A 21,676-nucleotide genomic window follows, 5' to 3' on the forward strand; every position below is an offset into this window, starting at 1 on the left:
TTGAACAAATCTTAGAAACATTATTCTGGGTGGAAGAAACTTTGCACAGAAGAGTGTATGATGTTATTCCATTTATATAAAATTCTAGAAAAGAATAATTTATAATGAAAAAATCAGAACACTAGTTGCCTCTAAGGGGTTAGCAGTGGGGAAAACTAAAGGCATGAGAAAACTTTGGAGATAATGGTAATATTCTATAATTTGGTAGGTTACACAGTGTATGCATTTGTCAAAACTTGTTTAACGGTATTCAAGATTTGTGCATGGTGCTGTATGCAAATTTTACCTGAAAAACACCTTGAACTCCAGTTATACAGTGCTGAACTGCTTAGAAGTGAAGTATGCCTTCAACTGACTTTTTAATGAATTAAAAAATTGCATGGATTGATGGATGAATAGAAGGATGGATAGATGGATAGTTACGTGGTAAAGCAGTAAGTTTTATCCAGAACCTAGGCGGTGGGTACATGCATGTTCACTGTATAATACTTTCAGCTTCTATAGATGTTTGAAAATTCTCATAATAAAATGGAAAATAATGGCACGATTCTGTGTATTTTTTAATAAAATCAACTTTGAATTTTGCTGATAAGAACCACATTGCTAATTAAAGAAGTGAAGTACAGGAAGGTTTGGGCTGTGTGTTTCTGTGTAAAAGAAGGAGGAGTCAGAGTTACATAAACTTGAACAAGCAAGAACTATTATTTCTAAGAACATGTAGCAAAACACTTACAAGACTGTCTCTGGAGAAGGAACTTACCTTTTGTTCTCTGTTATAATTGAGTCATTAACCAGGTGCATGTATTAATTCAATAAATAAACACATTAAAATTAAATGAGAGTTTAGTATACGTAACATTCCCCAGGAGAAAAATCTAGAGACCACTGAAGTTTGAAAAGCATGAAAAGGGAGGGGAATATGTTTGCTGTTTTTTTTTTTTTTTTTCCAAACAAAGAGAATACTGATGAAGAAGCAAAGATTTGGAATTTAGTAAAGAATAGGGATCATTTGTTAATTTTCAGAAGCTTTTAGGATAAACGAAATGAAAAAGATGCTGGGTTATTTTGGCAGAGAGTTTGATACACTTGACTAAAAGATTTAAAAATATACCTACATCTCAAGAAAAACTGAAGTATTCTATACCTTTTACTACTTCTACTTAGCAGAGTTTATCTTGAGCCACTGTCTGTGGCATGTCCAATAAGATGTAAAGGCTTCACACACACTCCTCATATGAACAAGTTATTGAAATATTGTTAAAGTGTCACATTTTGTCCACCAGAAGGTAAATTGTTTTTCACAATTCTATTTTCTTTGAAATACAGGTAAGTCCTATAATCAATCTTCACCTTTAATGTGGTAGTACTAAACAGCACCCAAAAGTAACAATTAGATATTTAATAGAACATCTTATAATAGAGAGAATCTCAGAATCAAATAAATAAGATGGGTTAGTTTTTGCAAGGCTGTCTTTCTAGAGTTTCCTAGTATTCTTTAGAGTGTTAGACCTATCATTCTCAGTTACCCACCAGACTGTACTTTACTAAGGCAAAGGCAACTGCAAGAGTCAGACAATACTTGATAGTGTTGATATTGACACTTGAGATTTGTGATCACATAGGCATTGATTTGAGTCCTGACTCTGTTACTTACTCTTGGATTATATGAACTTGGATAGGTTATTTAAGGTCTCTAGGTCTTATCTGTAAAATTTCCTAATCTGTAAAAATAATGTGACAATAATAAATAGCCTAACCAAAAAATAACTTAAATAAATGTATGAAAAGTAGAGCAAGTGCTCAAAAACTTAGCTCTGCTTTTATGCAAAAATGAACTATTTTAAGCAGTTACATGATATGAGAAATCAGCTTGATAATGGAAAAAGATCATACCATTGTGGTCAAATTTTACACAAACATGATCTGTTTCATGGCCTAGACTGAGTTGAATTAGAATAGAAGAAACCATATTACAAGTATTCAGGAATTAAGCAAAGACAAAAAAAATAGTTATGACTGTGATAAGTGAAACAAGGGAAGAGATATAAGAGACAATGCATTTAATTTGTGAATTGACAAATAAGGTAGGTGAGGAAAAAAAGAGACTTATGGAATTCATGAACCTAACATGCAAGAAGAGCAGGGATGCCATTTGTTGGAAGAGGGGAATTGAGGAATAAGAGCCCGTTTATTGGTGTGTGTATGTGTTGTGGGAGGAATGAGTTCAGTTTGGGACAACCATGAAGACCCAGTAGACAGCTGAAATACTGTTATGAAGTTCCTTTATATTCTAACATATCACCTTTAGTTCTTTGAGGTCAATTCTGCAACCCACTTTTTGCTCTACACCCAGACAGTAGCACAGACTGGTGTTCAGTAATGACAGATGGAAAAGTGATGGGAGAACGGTGGTGAGTGGCTGGTGCGTGCTGCGAGGCTTGTGCATGAAGACTCATCCTGAGTGCAGAGCCACACAGTTTCACCAGGGGGAAGACTGATTTTTGCATATCATGCAGAAACTCAACCACCTGTTAGAGGAGGGAAACAGAGTGGGAAGGAACTACGCTGTAGGAAGGAAAGATGAACTTGAGTTTCACTTCTTAGTGCCTTTTCTCGGGGCAGAGGCCATCACTTGAAGATGCTGAGTCTCCTGCTCCTTCTCCTGGGACTAGGTATGAGCCTTGTCTTGTGAGGAGTCTGGGGTTAATGTTAACACTGGGTGGAGAGGTGGAAAGACTTCCTCTCCAGAGAGTCTGAAGCCACCAGACAGAAGATGAAGGGGATATGTTAGATTAAAGGACCATAACAGAGTAATTGTTGGCACAATAAAAAGGAGGCAGTGCCCTGGGGTCCTTTGGGAGCTGAGGTGGTATTGGAGAGATAAAGCAGAGACCTTCCTGCCTGGGGAGATGTCTGACCCCAAGCTTGTCGGTCCTCATGAATATCTCTCTGGAACTAGGCTCTGTGTTCAGTGCTGTCGTCTCTCAAAAGCCAAGCAGGGATATCTGTCAACATGGAACCTCCCTGACGATCCAGTGTCAAGTCAATAGCCAAGTCACCATGATGTTCTGGTACCGTCAACAACCTGGACAGAGCCTGACACTGATTGCAACTGCAAATCAGGGCTCTGAGGCCACATATGAGAGTGGATTTGTCATTGACAAGTTTCCCATCAGCCGCCCAAACCTATCATTCTCAACTCTGACTGTGAGCAACATGAGCCCTGAAGACAGCAGCATATACCTCTGCAGCGTTGAAGACACAGTGCGGGGCACAGATCAAAGATCTGAGCAAGAACCTCAGCTATCTCCTACCCACCTCCTCTCACATGAGCCTGAAGGCGCTGCTAAGGTGGGACAGAAGGAGGAAACCACAGCTCTTGGGCAGACACAGCTGTTTCTGTGCTTGTGGGTGGGCATGGGTATGAATGGATAGACTGGGGATGAGGAGAGCATCTGTAGGACTAGCTGGAGTGTTCTATCCACAGGCAGGAAGAGTGGCTTCTGGAAAGCTGAGGGTAAAATTTCTTCTAGAAGTGTGCTCAGAAATACCCAGTAAAAACAATCAGATACAGTTTCCTTCAAGTGGCAGCGTCAGTAATAACCTTTAACTGTTTTATCTCAAGGCTCTTTTTAGCTGGTTTTCTATCATAATATATTTTGGAAGAACTTTAGTCATCTTGAAACAAAGCTGGTACATTACATTAATGACATCGGGTTGTTCTCAGTGAATAGGAATGATAAAGCCCTCTAGATGCTTCAATATGACAATATGACACATGCATCCCAGGCCAATATAAAATCTGCAAAGTTCAGGAACCTTCTATACTGTGAGTTTTGGAGTGGCCCAGATGTAAGAAGTAAGCTGCTGCACCTTAGATCATCTACTACGGAGAAAGAGGTGCAATGCTTACTCTTTGAACTTTGAATTAAACTTTGGATATACTGCATTTGATTGTGCTACTCTATTCCATTTACTATGTAATCTGTAAAACTGAGGCCAGTGCAAGAGAAGGTTCTGTGGCAGAACAAGCCCATGATGAAAGCTTCCTGCTGCTTGGGCCATAGACTAAGCAAACCCAGTTGTTCTTGAAGAGCCTGTGGTAGATACTGATGCTCTATGGAGCTCCTGACATTCCCCAATACAAGAATCAAAAGGCAGTGTGGAACAGGTTTGCTGTGCCCTGATTTGCACTTCAGACCATTGCATCTTGGGCTATGCTTTTGTTGCTTTCCAGATCCCAGAGAGAAAGAATTCTCATACACACAAATTACATGAGCAGTCTTTATTACTCACATACAGGGAGCAAAGGAAAACAGAGGCCTAAGATTCAGGGAAAGCCAGTCCCACTAGGCTCAGGAAAGATGCCCAGTGTGGATGAAATCTTGTCTGTGCCTTCCCTACTTGCACTGCCACTGAGGGACCTCAGAGAGCGCCACCCTGGGTTTTATATCCTAGAGCAACTTGACATGCTTGGCAAAGCATTGAAGGACATTCTATTTCTAGAAGGGACTGGAACAGAGCCCTGGCTGTTCTGGCCAGTTCCTCCTTATCTCAGGATGTTACATTCCCAGAACATTGTACAGTTATTCTTGAGAACTACAAGCAAGAAATAGGGGAGTACTGAGTTTGTCCAAGGCCACCTGGAGAATTACCCTGCAGACAGGTGCAGAGTTTTTGTGTAAAGCCATACTCTTACCGGCCAACAATCCCCCTTCTTCTTTTGAAAAGTTGCTCCTGGCTCTGAAATGGATGTCTCATAATGGCATTCAGAACAAGGTATTATCTGATATGCAAAACTGTAAATTTGGCTGTGCCCAGAGCATTCTCTCTGTTATTAAATGGAAAATACATAATGAAGACCACACTTAAGCACAGCTGGAAAAAGGCACAATTCAATTTCAAGAGCAGATCTCAGAGTCTCATGGTACCCACTCATACTTTTCTCCTCTTACCTTCAAACCACACCCAAGTTTCATGGAAATTCCATATTTCCAGTTGAGAAACGTGAGCTCATGTTTTTAGATGGGTCTTCACGTTATTCTGGAGGGATCATTACAGTCTAACCAAGTATGGTTCGGAAAGGTAATGGTGAAGGGAAATCCTCTCGGGGCCAAAACTTAAATTGGCATACCTGATTGTTGTCCACATTTTATTGAAGAAGAGATGGCCAGAAGTATAGCTATATCTTATGTTCAATTTTCCTTCATACTATCATCTAGTCTCCTTACCTATTCAGTCATATTTTTCTTCTTTTTGCTTCTCTATGCTACAATCTGGGTAATTTCTTTAAAACTACTGTTTAGTTTACTAATTCATGCCTCAGCTCCAGTAAGCCTCTAATTTAATCTTTCAACTGACTTTGTTCATTTAAATTATATGAATTTTTATTTCTAGAAAATCCACTTGGGTCATTTACAAATATGAGTGGACATTTTTGAAAGCATCTTGTTCATTGTGTATTTTAAAATTATTTTCTAAGTATATTAAGCATCTACTGGGAATTATTATTTCCATTATCTGACAATGCCAGCATTTGATGCCTTTTTGCATCTGGTTTTCAGTAGTCTGCTGGCTCTCACTCAGGGTAGCCTATTTCCTTGTGCATTATGTAAGTTAATGTGAATTCATCTTTCAGAATTCTTTAAATACTGGAGTAAAAGTGGGTTTTCTAGGAAATATTTATGTTTGCCTCTGTCAAGAAATTGGGGTGCTACAGACCTAATATCATTTTATAATTCTCAGTATATATCTTCTTGGTCATAGAATGTCTATCTCAAACCCCAATGGGCTGACTGTTCAGCGACCATGAATATTTGGAGGAAATTTTTTAAAATCCTTCACCCAAAGCTAAGACCAAGATAAATAATATTCTTTGTTAATTGCTTCTAGGATTAGTTTTCTAGCTCATCCTTTCACTAACTGTGTATCTCTTTGTGTAACTTGCTGTATAAAGCAGTGATTCCTATCTAGTTTCTGGTCCATGTAAGGTCCCATGGGCCTTCTCCAGTTTCCACATGTACTAATTCTCCATGTCACAGGAATGCACATGTATACCTGTTTTATCTCATGGGTTCATTGCTAGCTTACCTTCCCGGCCCATGCTCCCACTACCATAGGAAGTTGACAAATTTACCTACAGTGAAGCCTTGGATTATGAAGCACCTTCCTATATTACAAAATTGCCTCTTTAAAAGCAGTAAAGCACTGTGGTTAGGAACTCGAACTTTGTCAAGTGACAGACCTAAGTTTAAAACTTGGTTCTTCTGCTTTAACACTAGGTGTAACCTTAACAAGTTACACAATTTCTCCATGCCTTAATTTCTCCATAGAAAATAAGAATAATAGTGAGTTTTTAAATGTAGGTTTTTTTATAAGAAAGTGATGCAATTATCTGTATAAAAAGCACATAGAGACAAAATACGCAATTAGTGTAGTTGCTACCTAAATGTATTTCTCACTATAAAAACATATTTTACAACTGGCAATTCCTTACTCAAGAATAAGTATGGCCCTCTCTCAGAAAATTTTATTATTACAATTGTTTCTCTTTTACCTATTTTAATTAAATAAAAAAAATTGTGGTATTATAAAATATGCATATTATCAAAATAAAAAAGTCAAAATCAATTTAATAAAATTAGATCATACAATATGTAGTTTTAGAATTTATTCACTTAACCTAACAATATTTCATGAATATCATTTCATGTCAAAAATATTTTACATTAATTTTAATAAGAATAGTTCAATATACCGATGACCATCTTTCATACAATCAAAATCCATGACAAGGTATATATCCATAGGCTAGATGACAGGGTTACTTAATTTTAAATAGCAATTTGTTGTGTGCATTGAATTATTTCTGTTGCAGACTCAGAAGGAAATCATGAAAGCCCTCCTAATTCTACCTGCAGATGGCTGGTTCTTTTTTATTCAGGTATTAACTTAAATGCCACCTCCCCAAAGAGACCCTTCCTGACCACTCTATGTAACAGCACTTCAGCAGTCATCCCATATTATATTATCACTTTATCCTATTTTAGTAATAGGTACTCATCATTTACTGAAAGCGATATATGTGCATCCCATTTCTATACCTCCTCACATATGCATAAATGCATGCACATGTATATATGAATGCACTGAAAACAAGAATTTTTTCTGTCTTCTTCATTGCTGCTTCCAAATAGCCTAGAAGAACTCTTGGAATATCACTCCAGGAATTCAATAAATATTTGGAGAAATAAATATATTTCAAAGATAAGAGGAAAATGAATACAGCTGCAGTGGATTTCCCTGGAGGAAAACTCTACAAAGGCATTCGAGTTTAGATAATCTAAGCCCATAAGAAAATTAACTAGATTATTCTAAAAGGAAAGGAATAAGCACTTCAAACTATATTTTTTATTCTTGTTTTAAATTTATGTTTTAGTTGGGGGGAGGATACAAAAAGATTAAAGGACACAAAATTACAGCTAGAGAGGAGGAATAAGTTCCAGTGTTTTACAGAACTGTAGGAGGACTACAGATAACAAGCTTTGTATTTGAATAGAAAGGTACACATGTCATGCGCCAACCCGCTTCTGCTGCCTTACCCAAGACTGGGAAATGGAACAGATGATATGGGTTTTACAGAGAGGCAAAGTGCAGAACGTGCTCAAACACAGTGGCCCTTGGGTGGAAGGTTCTCAGTTGGAATTGTGTTGGTGCCTGTGTGGATGGAGCACTCAGTTCTGAGCCTTAGGAGCCTTTTGAAGGCCCTCCTGGCCAAGATGATCTTAAGGAAATGACTGACCCATTGGCTGCCTTCCAAATGGATGACACAATCTAGACTTTTATAAGCTAAATGAGTAGAAGGAACCCAGTTGACTGGATTTATCACCAAACCTAGCTTGTGAGCCTCAGTCTAGAGCTAGCATAATTTAGAAAAATAAATGCACACATCATATATTAAACACTGAGTATCATGAAACAGATCCTAGATGTTACAATAATAAGAACCTACATGGGTGTTTCTCCTGCACTCTGTCCTGGCTTTCTTCTGCTTGTTGTCTAAGGGAGCCTGGACTCACTTAAGCAGCTCTAATAGGCCAAACAAGAGAGTGGTCAAGGAGTGGCTGAAATGTGAACAGAAAGACTCACCATCATATTACAGCAATCAATCTATCCTTAAAATACTGTAGGTTTAGTCTCAAGTGCTAGAGGCTTCCCCATTTACCCATACATGGAAGCCTGAAGAATAAACAGAATTATAAACTTCCCTCTGGGCATAAAACTTGCAAGTCTTCCATGGCTTCAAGGTGGGGAGCAGCTGGGCAGGCAGAAGAAGGGGCAAGAGGCAGTCAAGAGGGGAAGGAGGCAGGCCGGGAGGAAAGGGCTACTCCGTTTAGCTGATCAGCCTTGACCAGTTCACGCTCTGCGACTCCATCTTACAAGTCAGACTTTTCTGAATCACACAGAGCATTCCCTTCACTCTCCAGATTCAATGATTCCTGGGATGAGATAGTAACGAAACAATTCCTTATTGGATAAAGAGAAATTGTGCCATGGGGGAGATAAGTAGCTTAGAAAAAAAAATGGATGAGGAGAGGAGCTGGGAGTTTGGGGGGAAGACAGCCTAAAATCTGACAATCTGGTTGGGGAATGATAAAGGATACTGGAACCCAAGGAGGAGTTCAGTAAGAACATAGGAGAAAGGTCTGGTGGGATATGGAGAAGAAAGTGTTAAAGAAAAAAAAAAGAATTTGGAATCTGACACTTTGCAGACTACTAGGAGGTCTGAAAGACTCAACTCTGTAGCAACATGAAGGGGAACAAACTTTGTCTGAATAGGGAAGGTTCTAGTATGATCTCTGCTTTCCTTAGACAAGTAACCCTGGAGAAGTCACTTGACCTCTGAGCTTTAGATTGTTCATCTGTAAAAAGGAGAGAACAATATCTGCTGCCTACCACCTCAGTGAGGCTGCACCAAGGATCAGCTCGGAGGAGGCAAAGCAGAATGCCCTATGGCACAGCATGGAGGCCCTAGAGTCAGACCACCATACTTACATCCCATCTTTAAAACCTCCTGGCTGTGTGGCCTTGAGCAAGTCACTTCATCTCCAGAAAGCTCATTTGATCATCTGTAAAATGGGCAAGCCCATAGGTGGTTGTGATCATAAAATGAAAAAACATTCTTAACTTACATGAGTTACATGCTGTATAGTAAGTTATGTGGTATATAGTAAGCACACAGAAATGACTCACTGTTATCAAAGTTAAAGGAAGTGGTTTAGTGTGCTAAGCACTAAATACAAGCCAGAAAGATGTCTTAGAGAAATAGACAAAGAAATCTACAGTTCAGAATGAACAGTAACAAGAATGACATGTCCTCCAAATTGAGCTTTGGCAGGTGGATCTGAACCTATCCTACATCTGAGTCTACAGTATGAGGTAACAGTCTCCACCTATAGCTATCTTCTCTGCCTGTAAGTTCATTCCTTTCTGAAGAAAGTTGACCTCAGACTATACTGTGATCATTTAAGGAAGAGCGCAAAATACTGGAGAAGGCTAGTCTTCAAGCTCTAGATACAGAAAATCCTCATATTCTTGGGTGTTCCCTTTCAGACAGAGAGTCAGAACCACAAGCACTAATCCAAAAATCCCCTTTTCCAAAAAAATTTTCCATCTTCTACCAAGGTTCACCCCCCTGTTTAGTGCACACTAGTATCTACAGTTGTTAGAGCAAGAGTCTTTCCTTATCCTCTAAGGCAGGTGTTCTGTGAAGACCCCAGAACAAGGGGACAAAATGAAAAAACATGTTTAGGGACAACAAAGGAAAAGCCCATTTTATCAATGCTCCAAAACCTAGCTACCTCAGGCTTGGCAAGTTATTCGTGAGCAGAGAGGTGTGTCATCTACATGGCAGTCAGGGCCTAGATGGGTCTGGAACTGTGGCAAGGTAATGCTCTGAGACTAGGTGCCAGGAGAAAGATGAATTCAATCATCTATTTCTGCCAGGAAGAAAAGCACCAGGAAGGAATCAGATGTACAGTTTGTCCTCTGGGGACCTCTGCCTTGATCCTCAATAAATCTCCTTTTAGATACCTCCTTTTAGATGCAATTCCCACACTTCACAACGCTCTCCATGGTTTCCGTTGGCCTTATGGTCAGCTCTGCCAAGATCTGTATTCTTGGGCAAGACAGAATGCTTCTCAATCTCAGTCTCTTGCTCTATAAATGGAAACAGTTTTGCTCTGCACAAATCACAATTAGAATGTTTGTGGGAAGTTAAAGTGTGAAACTCAGCATAAATGAAAAGTAATGTACCACTGTTGCTTACATGAAAACTCTTGTAAAGCTGTCAGGCACCTTGAACCATCTAAGCATAGCAGTGTTAGGTATGAGCCCATCAGTGATTAGAGGGGGTAGGAGGTGGAGAGGGGGTCTCCAAGCAGTGGATCTCCTGCCGCTGGGGAAGCTGGCTCAGCGGCCATACCAGGAGCTGAAACCGAAGGTACTCCGTGTGTCCTCTCAACACCATGGGCCCCACTTTGGCATTTTTTCCAATTCCCTCTGGTTTCCATTTCCTTCCTCCCTCTAGCCCCCTGGCCATGTCCAATTTCACAACCAAGTTTCTGAGCTTTTCCAATTTTCTCCACCATCTCTAGAACATCTCTGCTTCTTTTACCTTTCAAAGAATCCAAACTTGAACTCTACTCACTCCTGCCCATCACCAGCCTGAGCTCAGAGTTGCTGAGAAGGGAAAGCACCCTCATAAGGAAGCTCCTCCTTTCCTTCCATCATTAGACCTGAGCGCAGACAGTGTCTCCATCTCCACACTGCTCTGGCCAAGTTGTGCCTCAGTCAATTACACGACTGTGTCTTACTAGCCTTGGTAGGGCCCAAATCAGGATATTCTCTGGGAAGTTTCACTTTGTACTGAGCCAAGCATAATCTCACTGCATCGAAAATAGAAAATTCTAGACCCACCCCTCCACATCTTCATTATTGAACCTAATATGTCACCCAATTACCACGTGCTCAAATCTCTACCTACTGCTGATTCTCAGATCAGATCGTATCCCAGATTTACCATGGTCCAAACTCTGACATGTGATCACGGGCATGTAATTCTGGTTCAGGCTGTCAGCCCCAAGCAGGTGGGTCAGTTTGAATCACCCTGAGAGCAGGTTGCAAGGACAACCATGAGGCTGCATAAAAAGAACCTATGACACGATGCATATGAGACAAATGTCTTCACATTGAAGAAGGAGAGGAGTGCACCATTGGTTTTCCATCCTCCAGATGCGCTGAGAAAGCTCCTGCAGAAACTGTGCCCCTTCTTTCTTTGAAACACTTCCCATCCTTAAGCCTTGGTAGGAAGGAGAGCTTTCTGGAAGCCCAGAATCCTATGGAATGCTGAGTCTCCCTTCTCCTTACCCCTTAGTGCTGGAATTCTCATTCCCCAAAGCCTTGGATTTGACCTTCCCCCACAGTGACTGGAGAGAAGCATCTCATATTCACAGGAATGAGCCTTAGATAAGACTTTGCTCCTCTCATGGGGGCCCCAGGATGCTGAAAAGCCAAGCTTGTTACCAACGCTTGTCCCTCCTTAAGTACATTAAATATATCCCCAATAGTTAAAAAGATTCCTAAACAGCCAGGCCATTCTCCCTCCTTCTAACTCTCCTCTCCTGGGCCTAAGAAAGCCCAGCTGTGTGATCCGGGGCTTGGCTTCCCCTGTCTTTACCATCCCAGCATCCTTCCAGGAAACAGCGGGTCTCCCTCTCTGCTCTCAGAAGGCAAGTACCCTTATCACCTGTGAATCAAAAACCCAGAGTGGCCAAACATAGCCAAGCTGTTGCAAGACCCCAGGAAGGGGAAAGCTGCAGGTGTGTTTGTGATGGGAGGAGCGGTGACCCTCACCTCACAGACACCTCCTCTCCTGATCCTTGGGAGGTATAAGGACAGGCCTCCCACCACCAGTCAGGCACACTCTACCACCATGAATCCACTCCTGATCCTTGCCTTTGTGGGAGCTGCTGGTGAGTTTCATGCCCTGCCTCAGGCCTCACCCACCCCCTTTCCTGGCAGACACATGCCCTGCCATTCTTGCCACCTCTCCTCTTTTGACTGTGCTCTGATATTCTATTTCCTCCATCTGGCATCTCTCCTTCCCATCCTCCTTGGGCTCTTTTTAAGCCTCACCTGTTCAACTTCTCCCTGACTTCACTACCACTATCATTCATCCATACCCAAGCTATGGTTGGACAAGTTGGGAAGGGAGGCCAGATGGGGCCGGCCCATGAAATGAAGCAGCTGGCTTCAGGCTTGGCTCCTGCAGCACCAAAATAGCACCATTATAGCTACTCTTAACTTCAAATGCACCTGGGGAGGTTGGACAATTACTCATGCCAGAGACTCGACTCTACAAGTTCTAACTTCATTTGTCTGGGGTGCAGCCTGTGTTCTGGGCTTTTAAGGTTCCCAGGTGATTTTTAACATTTCCAGCCATGCAGCCAAGGTAAGGATTGCTGTTCTATTGGCCAATAACAACATCTACCTTTGTTCTGCCAAAGTGAACCTGGGGTCTGCCGTCAACTCTGCCCTGACTGTACATATCTGAGCTATGGGGGAAGATGGTCATGGCCAGGTCTACGCAGCCAGGGGTTTCCCTAGCTTGGCCAAAGTATCCTGACAATCCACGGTTCAAATAGCCAGGGGAAGTACACAGGTGATGAATAAAAGAAGCACTCAGTGGGTGAGACAACCACATCCCAACTCCTATCCCACTGGAAGCATTTTGAGGACATCCTTTGTGTCCACAGCCTGGTGACCCCAGGAGAGATCTGAGCCCCCACAGGGTACTTAGCTATGTGCCCTGCAGACACAGAGACTTGGGAGACACATACAGTGATGCTCACCATGGGTGGCAGAGCTCCCTCCCTTGCCTAGATTCACGGTGCTTGTTAAGGATTTCTAGTTAGCAGGAAGCAACCAAAGGCTGGGAGCACCACCTGTAACATGCTACTAACTTGCCTTCTCCCTTCTCATCTCCAACCCAGTTGCTGCCCCCTTTGACAATGATGACAAGATCGTTGGGGGCTACACCTGTGAGGAGAATTCTGTCCCCTACCAGGTGTCCCTGAATTCTGGCTACCACTTCTGTGGTGGCTCCCTCATCAGCGAACAGTGGGTGGTGTCAGCAGCTCACTGCTACAAGTCGTAAGTGTGGGGCACCTGACTGCAAAGCTCCCAGCCAGGCTGTCTGGGAGAGCTTTGCTTCTGCCCAGGGAACTACTGAGGGTGGGTAAGATGGATGGGAGAGGTGGTGGAGAAGAAAACTTGTTGGCAGCACCTGACTCTCCAGAGCAGAGAGTGAATACAAGACAGGAAGCTCTCACACCCAGGCAAATCCATGAAACAGCAAGGGTTGTGGTCATAAAAGCAGGCAGGGATGATCTTGGGGTGGTGAGAAAAGCAGGCAAGTACCTTTTGCTGGTTAGCTACACATTAAAGCCACCTAAGAAGGAGTATTTAAAAATACTGATGCCTGTGTACTATCCCAGGGCAATTAACTCAAAATTTCCAGGAAGAGGGTGTGAATATCAGTGAGTATTTCACACTCCACCTCTGGTAACTCTAGACTGTATAGACAGAGGTGAGAACCGCTGCCTACACCAAGAACTCTCTAACCTGAGTATGCATCAGAACACCCTGCAGGCTTGTTAAGGCACAAATCACTGGGTCCCATCCCCAGGGTTCTGATCAGTAGGTGGGGGTAAGGACCAACAATTTACATTTCTAACAAGTTCCCAGGAGATGCTAATGCTATGGCTACCCTTGGATTAGATTACACAGAAGGGTGGCGCTCACCAGGCCAAGAACCGAGGGAGGAGCAGGCACTGTGCGCAGTTAGCAAAGGCCTGGGGTGAAGAATGCTGGAAAACTTCAAGGAGCTCCTTGTGCCCACAGTGCTAGTGACCATGGAGATTGTGGGAAAGAGTCTGGGAAGGCAGATTGAGGAGCAGCTTCTGGTGGGATCCCTTTGACTCTTCCCCACCCCACTACTACCAACCTCTGAAGCAGAAAGGTCCTGGGTCTCACACCTGCACTGACCCACATCGCTCTCCTGCCCATGTGATATGGCCACACACCCCACCCCATGCCTCCAGAGCTGTCCATGAGCAGGGAGCTTAAGGACCCATGCAAAGGTGGGATGGGTACCCTGGCCATGGGAGAAGGGCTTCACCATGCCTGCCCTGCCCATCAGCCGCATCCAGGTGAGACTGGGAGAGCACAACATCGAAGTCCTGGAGGGGAATGAACAGTTCATCAATGCAGCCAAGATCATCCGCCACCCCAAATACAACAGCTGGACTCTGGACAATGACATCCTGCTGATCAAGCTGTCCTCACGTGCAGTCATCAATGCCCGCGTGTCCACCATCTCTCTGCCCACCGCCCCTCCAGCTGCTGGCACCGAGTGCCTCATCTCCGGCTGGGGCAACACTCTGAGCTCTGGTGGTGAGTGGGACCCTTTGTCCCTCTGCTTCCCTCCATCCCACAATTTCCAGAACAAACCATGCCCCTTAACTTGAATCCTCTCGCCTCCAAGCTTAAGACACATTTCTAGTGCCCATTACACACAGGCTCTTCACTGGGCACCAGAGAGGTGCCAATTCTCAAGGACTCGGATCCTAAAATCAATAGTCAGGACAAATGGAGAACGAGCTATGATCACGTTTGGGAGGGGTTCAACAATGATCATTCTGGGAACTGAAAGCCAGAGTCCCTTGCCAGGACTTATGTTTTGGAGTCCTCTCCAGCGGCTGTGTTCCTCTTCAATGTTCCATCCTAGATTATTGACTCTTTCCCTGGCCTAACCCACATTTCTTTCTTTGATCTCTTCCTGATCCTCACAGCCGACTACCCAGATGAGCTGCAGTGCCTGGATGCTCCTGTGCTGACCCAGGCTGAGTGTGAAGCCTCCTACCCTGGAAAGATTACCAGCAACATGTTCTGTGTGGGCTTCCTCGAGGGAGGCAAGGATTCCTGCCAGGTGATTTGACCCCTTCCCATGCTGAGGCTCCCACTGATACCCAGGCCCCGCCAGGGAAAATGACTGGAACTCCCAAGGCAGTGGAGCGGAGGAGGCTCCCTGCAGTGCCCCCATGGAGAAGTGAGGAAGGCTCCCTTGGGCTGCAAGCTGTCTGCTTAGGAAGAACAGAGAATGGGCCACCGTGAGAAGGACGTGGGGCCACAGAGCTGGCTGGAAAGGGGTCTTTTAAGGTTCAGAGTAAATGTAGCTATATTCCTCCTCCATCTCTCCATACAACTTGTCCCTTCCTCTCCCCAGGGTGACTCTGGTGGCCCTGTGGTCTCCAATGGACAGCTCCAAGGAATTGTCTCCTGGGGCTATGGCTGTGCCCAGAAGAACAAGCCTGGAGTCTACACCAAGGTCTACAACTATGTGGACTGGATTAAGGACACCATAGCTGCCAACAGCTAAAGCCCCTGGTCCCTCTGCAGTCTCTATACCAATAAAGTGACCCTGTTCTCACTGTCTGTGTCTGTGCCTGCTCCCTCTCACTCCTTCACACTGGAAAGCATCCTCCAATCTCAAGTCAGACACGACTGTCCCCCTTAAAGGTAAGCAGAGCCCCCGTCTCCCAAAATGTGTTCCATGGTACACTAGATTAGCACATACAAACAGATGGATTCCAAAAATAAGAAGAAGCTTGGGAGAAAGGGGGGCACTGTTTTCTAGAGAAAAGTGTGTTTCTGAAAGGTGGTCTTTGTGGCAGGGGGTATTGATTTTTATTTGGGCTCCTCACAGTGGGTAGAGCTACTCTGCCTTCAGAACAATCACAGCACAGAAAAGGTGTCAACATCTTCGAGGTGGCCCAAAAAATCTGACCAGCAGAATCTTATTGCTAAAATACAACAAGAATCACAAATGCTGTCGGTGATGACATGCCTCTCCCAGGAATGTGTCAGCACAAAACCCTCAACCAAGCCATCCCTTCTCATTCACCTGGAAAATCAGACTCAAGAAAATCTCCCTGGCCCCCAAACTCTTCCCTCAATTCCCTAGTTCCATCTATATGAGAAGGCTAGAGAGATGTTCCGCCTACCATAGTGGGAGCCAGATTGCGACTTGGGAATCAAGCCCAGCTCTGCATGCTGCAATTTCATCTTCTTTGCCCTTGGGGTAGGACACCACAGTGAATCCCACAGGTAACACCAGCTCCCCACTCCGACCAGGAAAGAAACTAGAGAGGGTCAGGATTCACCCATTTGATCAATTAACTAAGGTAGGATTCATTTTCACATAACTTGCTTGCCTTTGAGATACTTCAAGTGACTTATGTGGGACTCCTTAAAAAAAAGTGGAGGGAAAGACATCTGAGCAGCCACTCTGGCCACATGTTGCCTGGCTTGCACCCACTGGATGCAGCAGAGGAAGGCAGGCCCCATGGCACCTCTGGCACCTGCCAAAGCCTCCTCCTGGCAATTCTGAAAGGGACCATGTTGGGGCCGTAGCTCCTCCAAGCTTGTCACCAAAGATCCAAGCAAGCTTCTCTTTGAAATTCCACCTTCACCTTCTGTCCCAAGTGGTTGTGGACACCCCTGGGAGCTGGTACCAAGGGCCAGGAGCAGCCATGGGAGACAGACAAGTTCAGAGCACATTTCCAGTTACGAGGAACAGGGCACAGGCCCCGAAGTGTCCATGGAGCAGCGGGCAAATTGCAGTGATGAGTAGAGGAAAACCTCTACATGGGGCACAACATTCCTGGCAAACACAGGGGACTGCAGTCCACATGCTGTGGAATTCACCCAAGTATCCATCAGACACTTTTTTGGTAAACAGGAAATGTGTAAAATCAATTACCTTGAGAGGGCCATCTGGGCTCCAGATGTGTGCTTCATTTGAGGAGATGGCTACCACTCACTATCTTCAGAGGAAAACAGGGCTCAGGGCTCACACACAATGGACAGATACACACGGGTCACCCAGAATGTCAATACATACAAACATCACTTTGTTCAACATGGATTTTGTTTTTGTGGAGTCCAAACCCAGACCCTAGTTCACCTTACAGCCTTGGGTTTGTCTGCTTTTGGAGACATATATCCAATAGATAGATAGACAGACAAGACAGATACATTTTTTCCCTTTCTTACTATAATGTCAATGCCTCGTCTGAATATCATCATCACTCAAGAGTCAAGGGAAGAACCAAACGCTTCATATAAACAGGGCTGGGCTGGGCAAGGAGTGTTAGTTTCCACTGTTTTCTGTCTCCATTCAGATCATTCCTATCAAAGCCCAGCTGGTTACCTCAAGCCAAGACACAGACATAAGGATCCCAATGGCCTTCCAGATGGCTGCTTCCACCTCCTACCTGGGCCACGTAGACTCTTTACACAGGAAAGTGAGTCCCCCCACTCAGAAGGGTTGCCAGCAGAAACAGTGCATGAAAATCACAGATAACCATGGTATTTCTTATAAGTGGTCAGTGTAAAATAAACCACCACCACCACCACCACCACCACCAAAAACACAAAACAAGCAAAAATAATGCTTATCATTCAAAATCCAAGACAAAATACTGTGTGAGAGTCAGGCCATGTGGTTGCATTTGCTCAGGCCACACAGCTTTCCCAGTACATGTGCTCACATGAAACCATGACATGTGAAGGTCTGCAGAGTGTGTGCTGGGATCGAGTCTGGTACTGTTCACCTGTGGGTCCAGAGCAAAGGGCAAAGAGGCAGAAAGCTACAACTCCGTCCACCGCCACGGCTTACGGCGTCCTTCTCACAGAGGCTCCGAAGAGCCCCCACCTCAGCCTTCACACAAAACATATCCTTCTGGCTGAACAATAGCCAGGCTGGAGTGCCGTGGCATGATCTCTGCTCACTACAAACTCCACCTCCCGAGTTCAAGTGATTCAGCCTCCCAAGTACCTGGGATTGCAGATTCAGGCCACCATGTCCAGCTAATTTTTTTTTTTTTTTGTATTTTTATTAGAGACAGGGATTCACAATGTTGGCCAGTGTGGTTTTGAACTCCTGACCTCAAGTGATCCAAAGTGCTAGGATTACAGGTATGAGCCACTGCTTCTGGCCCAGGCCCCATTTTTTAAAAAATAATTTCAAATTTTATTTTAGATTCGCGGGGTACATGTGCAGGTTTGTTACATGGGTATATTGTGAGATGATGAGGTTTGGGGCACAAATGATCTCCTCACTCAGGCACTGAGCATAGTACCCAATAGGTATTTTTTCAGCCCTTTCCACCCTCCTTCTCTCTTCCCTCTAGTAGTTGCAATGTCTACTCTTCCCATCTTTATATCCATTTTTAACCAATGCTCAGCTCCTACTTATACATGAGAACATGATATTTGGTTTTCTGTTCCTATGTTAAATTGCTTAGGATTATGGTCTCCAGTTCCATCCACGTTGCTGCAAAGGACATGATTTTATTCTTTTCATGGCTGCATAGTATTCCATGGTGTATATGTACCACATTTCCTTTATCCAGTCTACTGCTGATGGCCACCTAGGTTGATTCCATGGTTTTGCTACTGTGAATAGTGCTGTGATGGACATGCAAGAGCATGTGTCTTTTTGGCAGAACAATTATTTTCCTTTGGGTAAATGCCCAGTAAAGGAATTGCTGGGTGGAAAGGTAGTTCTGTTTTAAATTCTTTCAGAAATCTCCAAATTGCTTCCACATTAATTTTTCCATGAACTGATTTACAATCTGGCCAATAGTGCACAAGAATTCCCTTTCCTCTGCAGCCTCACCAGCATCTTCTATTGTTTTGACATTTTAATAATAGCCACTCTGCAGCCAAGCTCTTTCAAGGCCAATGTGGGGAAGAGCCACAAACATCCCTTTTCCATAAGAGAATTCTTGCCTGCCCACTGGTAGAAATCCTGTTTTCATCTGTCTTTCATTGTTTGTTTTTCAAACAAAAACCAAAGGTAAAGTGGTATGATCTTCCACACCTGAACCAGTTTGTAGCCACCAGAGCCTGCTGGGAAGGGGCTCCTCAAGCATGCATTGATCTTGTCATGTGGAATTTGAGAGATCAAGAAGCCCCATAGCAACCTACCATACAACTGCCCATCAGCACTCATCCTTTCACAGGATTAGCTCAATTCTGGCTCTGCAGACACTGTCAGCCACAGGTGACAAACCCTGGGCCTCTGTGAGCTTCTCTCATCACCCAGGGCCACAGTGGGCTGCCAGTCCTAGGCAAGTCACAGCAACATTCTCTTAAACTGATTTTAAGCATAAATCCACTTCACCAATAATCATCTGAGGGCACAGTCCCTACCTCCTTCCTCGGGGATTTTAAAACACCTATCTCTTTGACCAAACAGGTAGATGGGATCTGACTTTAAAGGGGGGAAAATTAGGATGAATTGGGATATCAGGAATGAATCCCAAATGTTTTTGTGTGGGGACAGGCATCCACATCCCAAAATATACTTGGAGATGGAGAAAAATGCATGAGAGGAGAAGAGAAAAAAAAGGGCGACAAAGTGGCTGAAAGTCATTGAAAGCTTCTCTCATGGTTCTTTCTGGCTCTGGTTGCTTTGCCAAGGTCTTGAGTGCAGGCAGGGCCAGCTCTGGCTGGGAGCTGCTGCTCTGGGAGATGGAAGATTCACTTCCCCTCCAGAAAGCTCATTTGATCATCTGTAAAATGATCATTTGATCATCTGTAAAATGGGCAATCCCATAGGTGGTTGTGATGATAAAATGAAAAAACATTCATAACTTATATGAGTTACATGCTGTATAGTAAGTTACATGCTATATAGTAAGCACACAGAAATAATTCACTGTTATCATAATTGAAGAACAGTGGTTTGGTGTGCTAAGCACTAAATACAAGCCAGAAAGATGTCTTAGAGAAGTAGACAAAGAAATCTATAGTTCAGAATGAACAGTACCAAGAATGACATGTCCTCCAAATTGAGCTTGGGCAGGTGGATCTGCACCTATCTTACACATCTGAGTCTACAGTATGAGGTAACAGTCTCCACCTAGAGCTATCTTCTCTGCCTGTAAGGTCATTCCTTTTGGAAGAAAGCGGACCTCAGAATATACTGTGATCGTTTAAGGAAGAGCCCAAAATACTGGAGAAGGCTAGTCTTCAAGCTCTACGTACAGAAAATCCTCATATTCTTGGGTGTTCCCTTTCACACAGGGAAACAGAGCCACAAGCACTGATCAAAAAACCCCCTTTCGAAAAAAAATTCTCCATCTCCTACCAAGGTTCACCTGCCTGTTTAGTGCACACTAGTATCTACAGTTGCTAGAGCAAGAGGCTCTCCTTATCCTCTAAGGCAAGAGTTCTGTGAAGACCCCATGACAAGGGGACAAAATGAAATAACATGTTTAGGGACAACACAGGAAAAACCCATATTATCAAAGCTCCAAAACCTGGCTACCTCAGGCTTGGCCAGTTATTCATGAGAAGAGAGGTGTGTCATCTACATGGCAGTCATGGCCTGGTTGGGTCTGGAACTGTGGCAAGGTAAGGCTCTGAGACAAGGTCGCAGGAGAAAGATGAATTCAATCATCTATTTCTGCCAGGAAGAAAAGCACCAGGAAGGAATCAGATGTACAGTTTGTCCTCTGGGGACCTCTGCCTTGATCTTCAATAAATCTCCTTTTAGATGCCATGTGCAGCAATTCCTACACTTCGCAATGCTCTCCATGGCTTCCGTTGGCCTTATGGTCAGCTCTGCCAAGATCTGTATTCTTGGGCAAGACAGAATCCTTCTGAATCTCAGTCTCTTGCTCTATAAATGGAAATAATTTTGCTCTACACAAATCACAATTAGCATGTTTGTGGGAAGTTAAACTGTGAAATTCAGCATCAATGAAAAGCACTGTACCACTGTTGCTTATGAAAACTCTTGTAAAGCTGTGAGGCACCGTGCACCGTCTAAGTACAGCAGTGTTAGGTATAAGCCCATCAGTGATTAGAGGGGTTGCAGGGTGGAGAGGGGGTCTCCGAGCAGTGGATCTCCTGCCTCTGGAGAAGCTGGCTGGGTGGCAATACCAGGAGCTGAACCCGAAGGTACTCTGTGTGTCCTCTCAACTCCACTGGCCCCACTTTGGCATTTTCCCCAATTCCATTCCCTCTGGTTTCCATTTGCTTCCTCCCTCTAGCCCCCTGGCTGTGTCCAATTTCAACATCAAGTTTCTGAGTTTTTCTCATTTTGTTCACTGTCTCCAGAATATCCCTGCTTCTTTTACCTTTCAAAGAATTCAAACTTGAACTCTGCTCACTCCTGCCCATCACCAACCTGAGCTCAGAGTTGCTGAGAAGGGAAAGCACCCTCATAAGGAAGCTGCACCTTTCCTTCCATCATTAGACCTGAGCGCAGACAGCATCTCCATCTCCACACTGCTCTGGCCAGGTTGTGCCTCAGTCAATTACACAACTGTGTCTTACTAGCCTTGGTAGGGCCCAAATCAGGATATTCTCTGGGAAGTTTCACTTTGTACTGAGCCAAGCATGATTTCACTGCATCGAAAATAGAAAATTCTAGACCCACCCCTCCACATCTTCGTTATTGAACCCAATATGTGACCTATTTACCATGTGCTCAAATCTCTACCTACTGCTGATTCTCAGATCAAATCGTAACCCAGATTTA

General features: G+C 43.8%; 2 protein-coding genes and 1 gene segment (V, D, J or C); all 3 read left to right on the forward strand.

Annotated features, from left to right (window-relative positions):
* LOC129485108 (trypsin-2) overlaps positions 1–15,550 on the forward strand; it is a 33,002-nt gene extending 17,452 nt beyond the window's left edge. Inside the window, exons 1-6 of one of the 4 annotated variants that reach the window (XM_055284297.1) lie at positions 11,993–12,032; positions 13,053–13,212; positions 13,557–13,598; positions 14,261–14,514; positions 14,913–15,049; positions 15,347–15,550. In XM_055284297.1, coding sequence (XP_055140272.1) covers positions 11,993–12,032; positions 13,053–13,212; positions 13,557–13,598; positions 14,261–14,514; positions 14,913–15,049; positions 15,347–15,499 — 786 coding nt within the window. In that variant the 3' untranslated portion in view covers positions 15,500–15,550. Of the gene's footprint in view, positions 1–11,908; positions 12,033–13,052; positions 13,213–13,556; positions 13,599–14,260; positions 14,515–14,912; positions 15,050–15,346 lie in introns of those variants that run through there. The other 3 variants (XM_055284299.1, XM_055284298.1, XM_063642311.1) reach the window with 3 other exon arrangements.
* LOC129485105 (M1-specific T cell receptor beta chain-like) overlaps positions 1–21,676 on the forward strand; it is a 96,627-nt gene that overhangs the window by 21,994 nt on the left and 52,957 nt on the right. The window lies entirely within an intron of this gene.
* On the forward strand, positions 2,861–3,583 carry LOC129485114 (T cell receptor beta variable 29-1-like). The segment is given in 1 exon segment: positions 2,861–3,583. A coding segment is annotated over 1 exon segment (526 nt).

This window comes from Symphalangus syndactylus, chromosome 6, assembly GCF_028878055.3.
Source record: "Symphalangus syndactylus isolate Jambi chromosome 6, NHGRI_mSymSyn1-v2.1_pri, whole genome shotgun sequence".
NCBI classification, from domain to species: Eukaryota; Metazoa; Chordata; class Mammalia; order Primates; family Hylobatidae; genus Symphalangus; species Symphalangus syndactylus.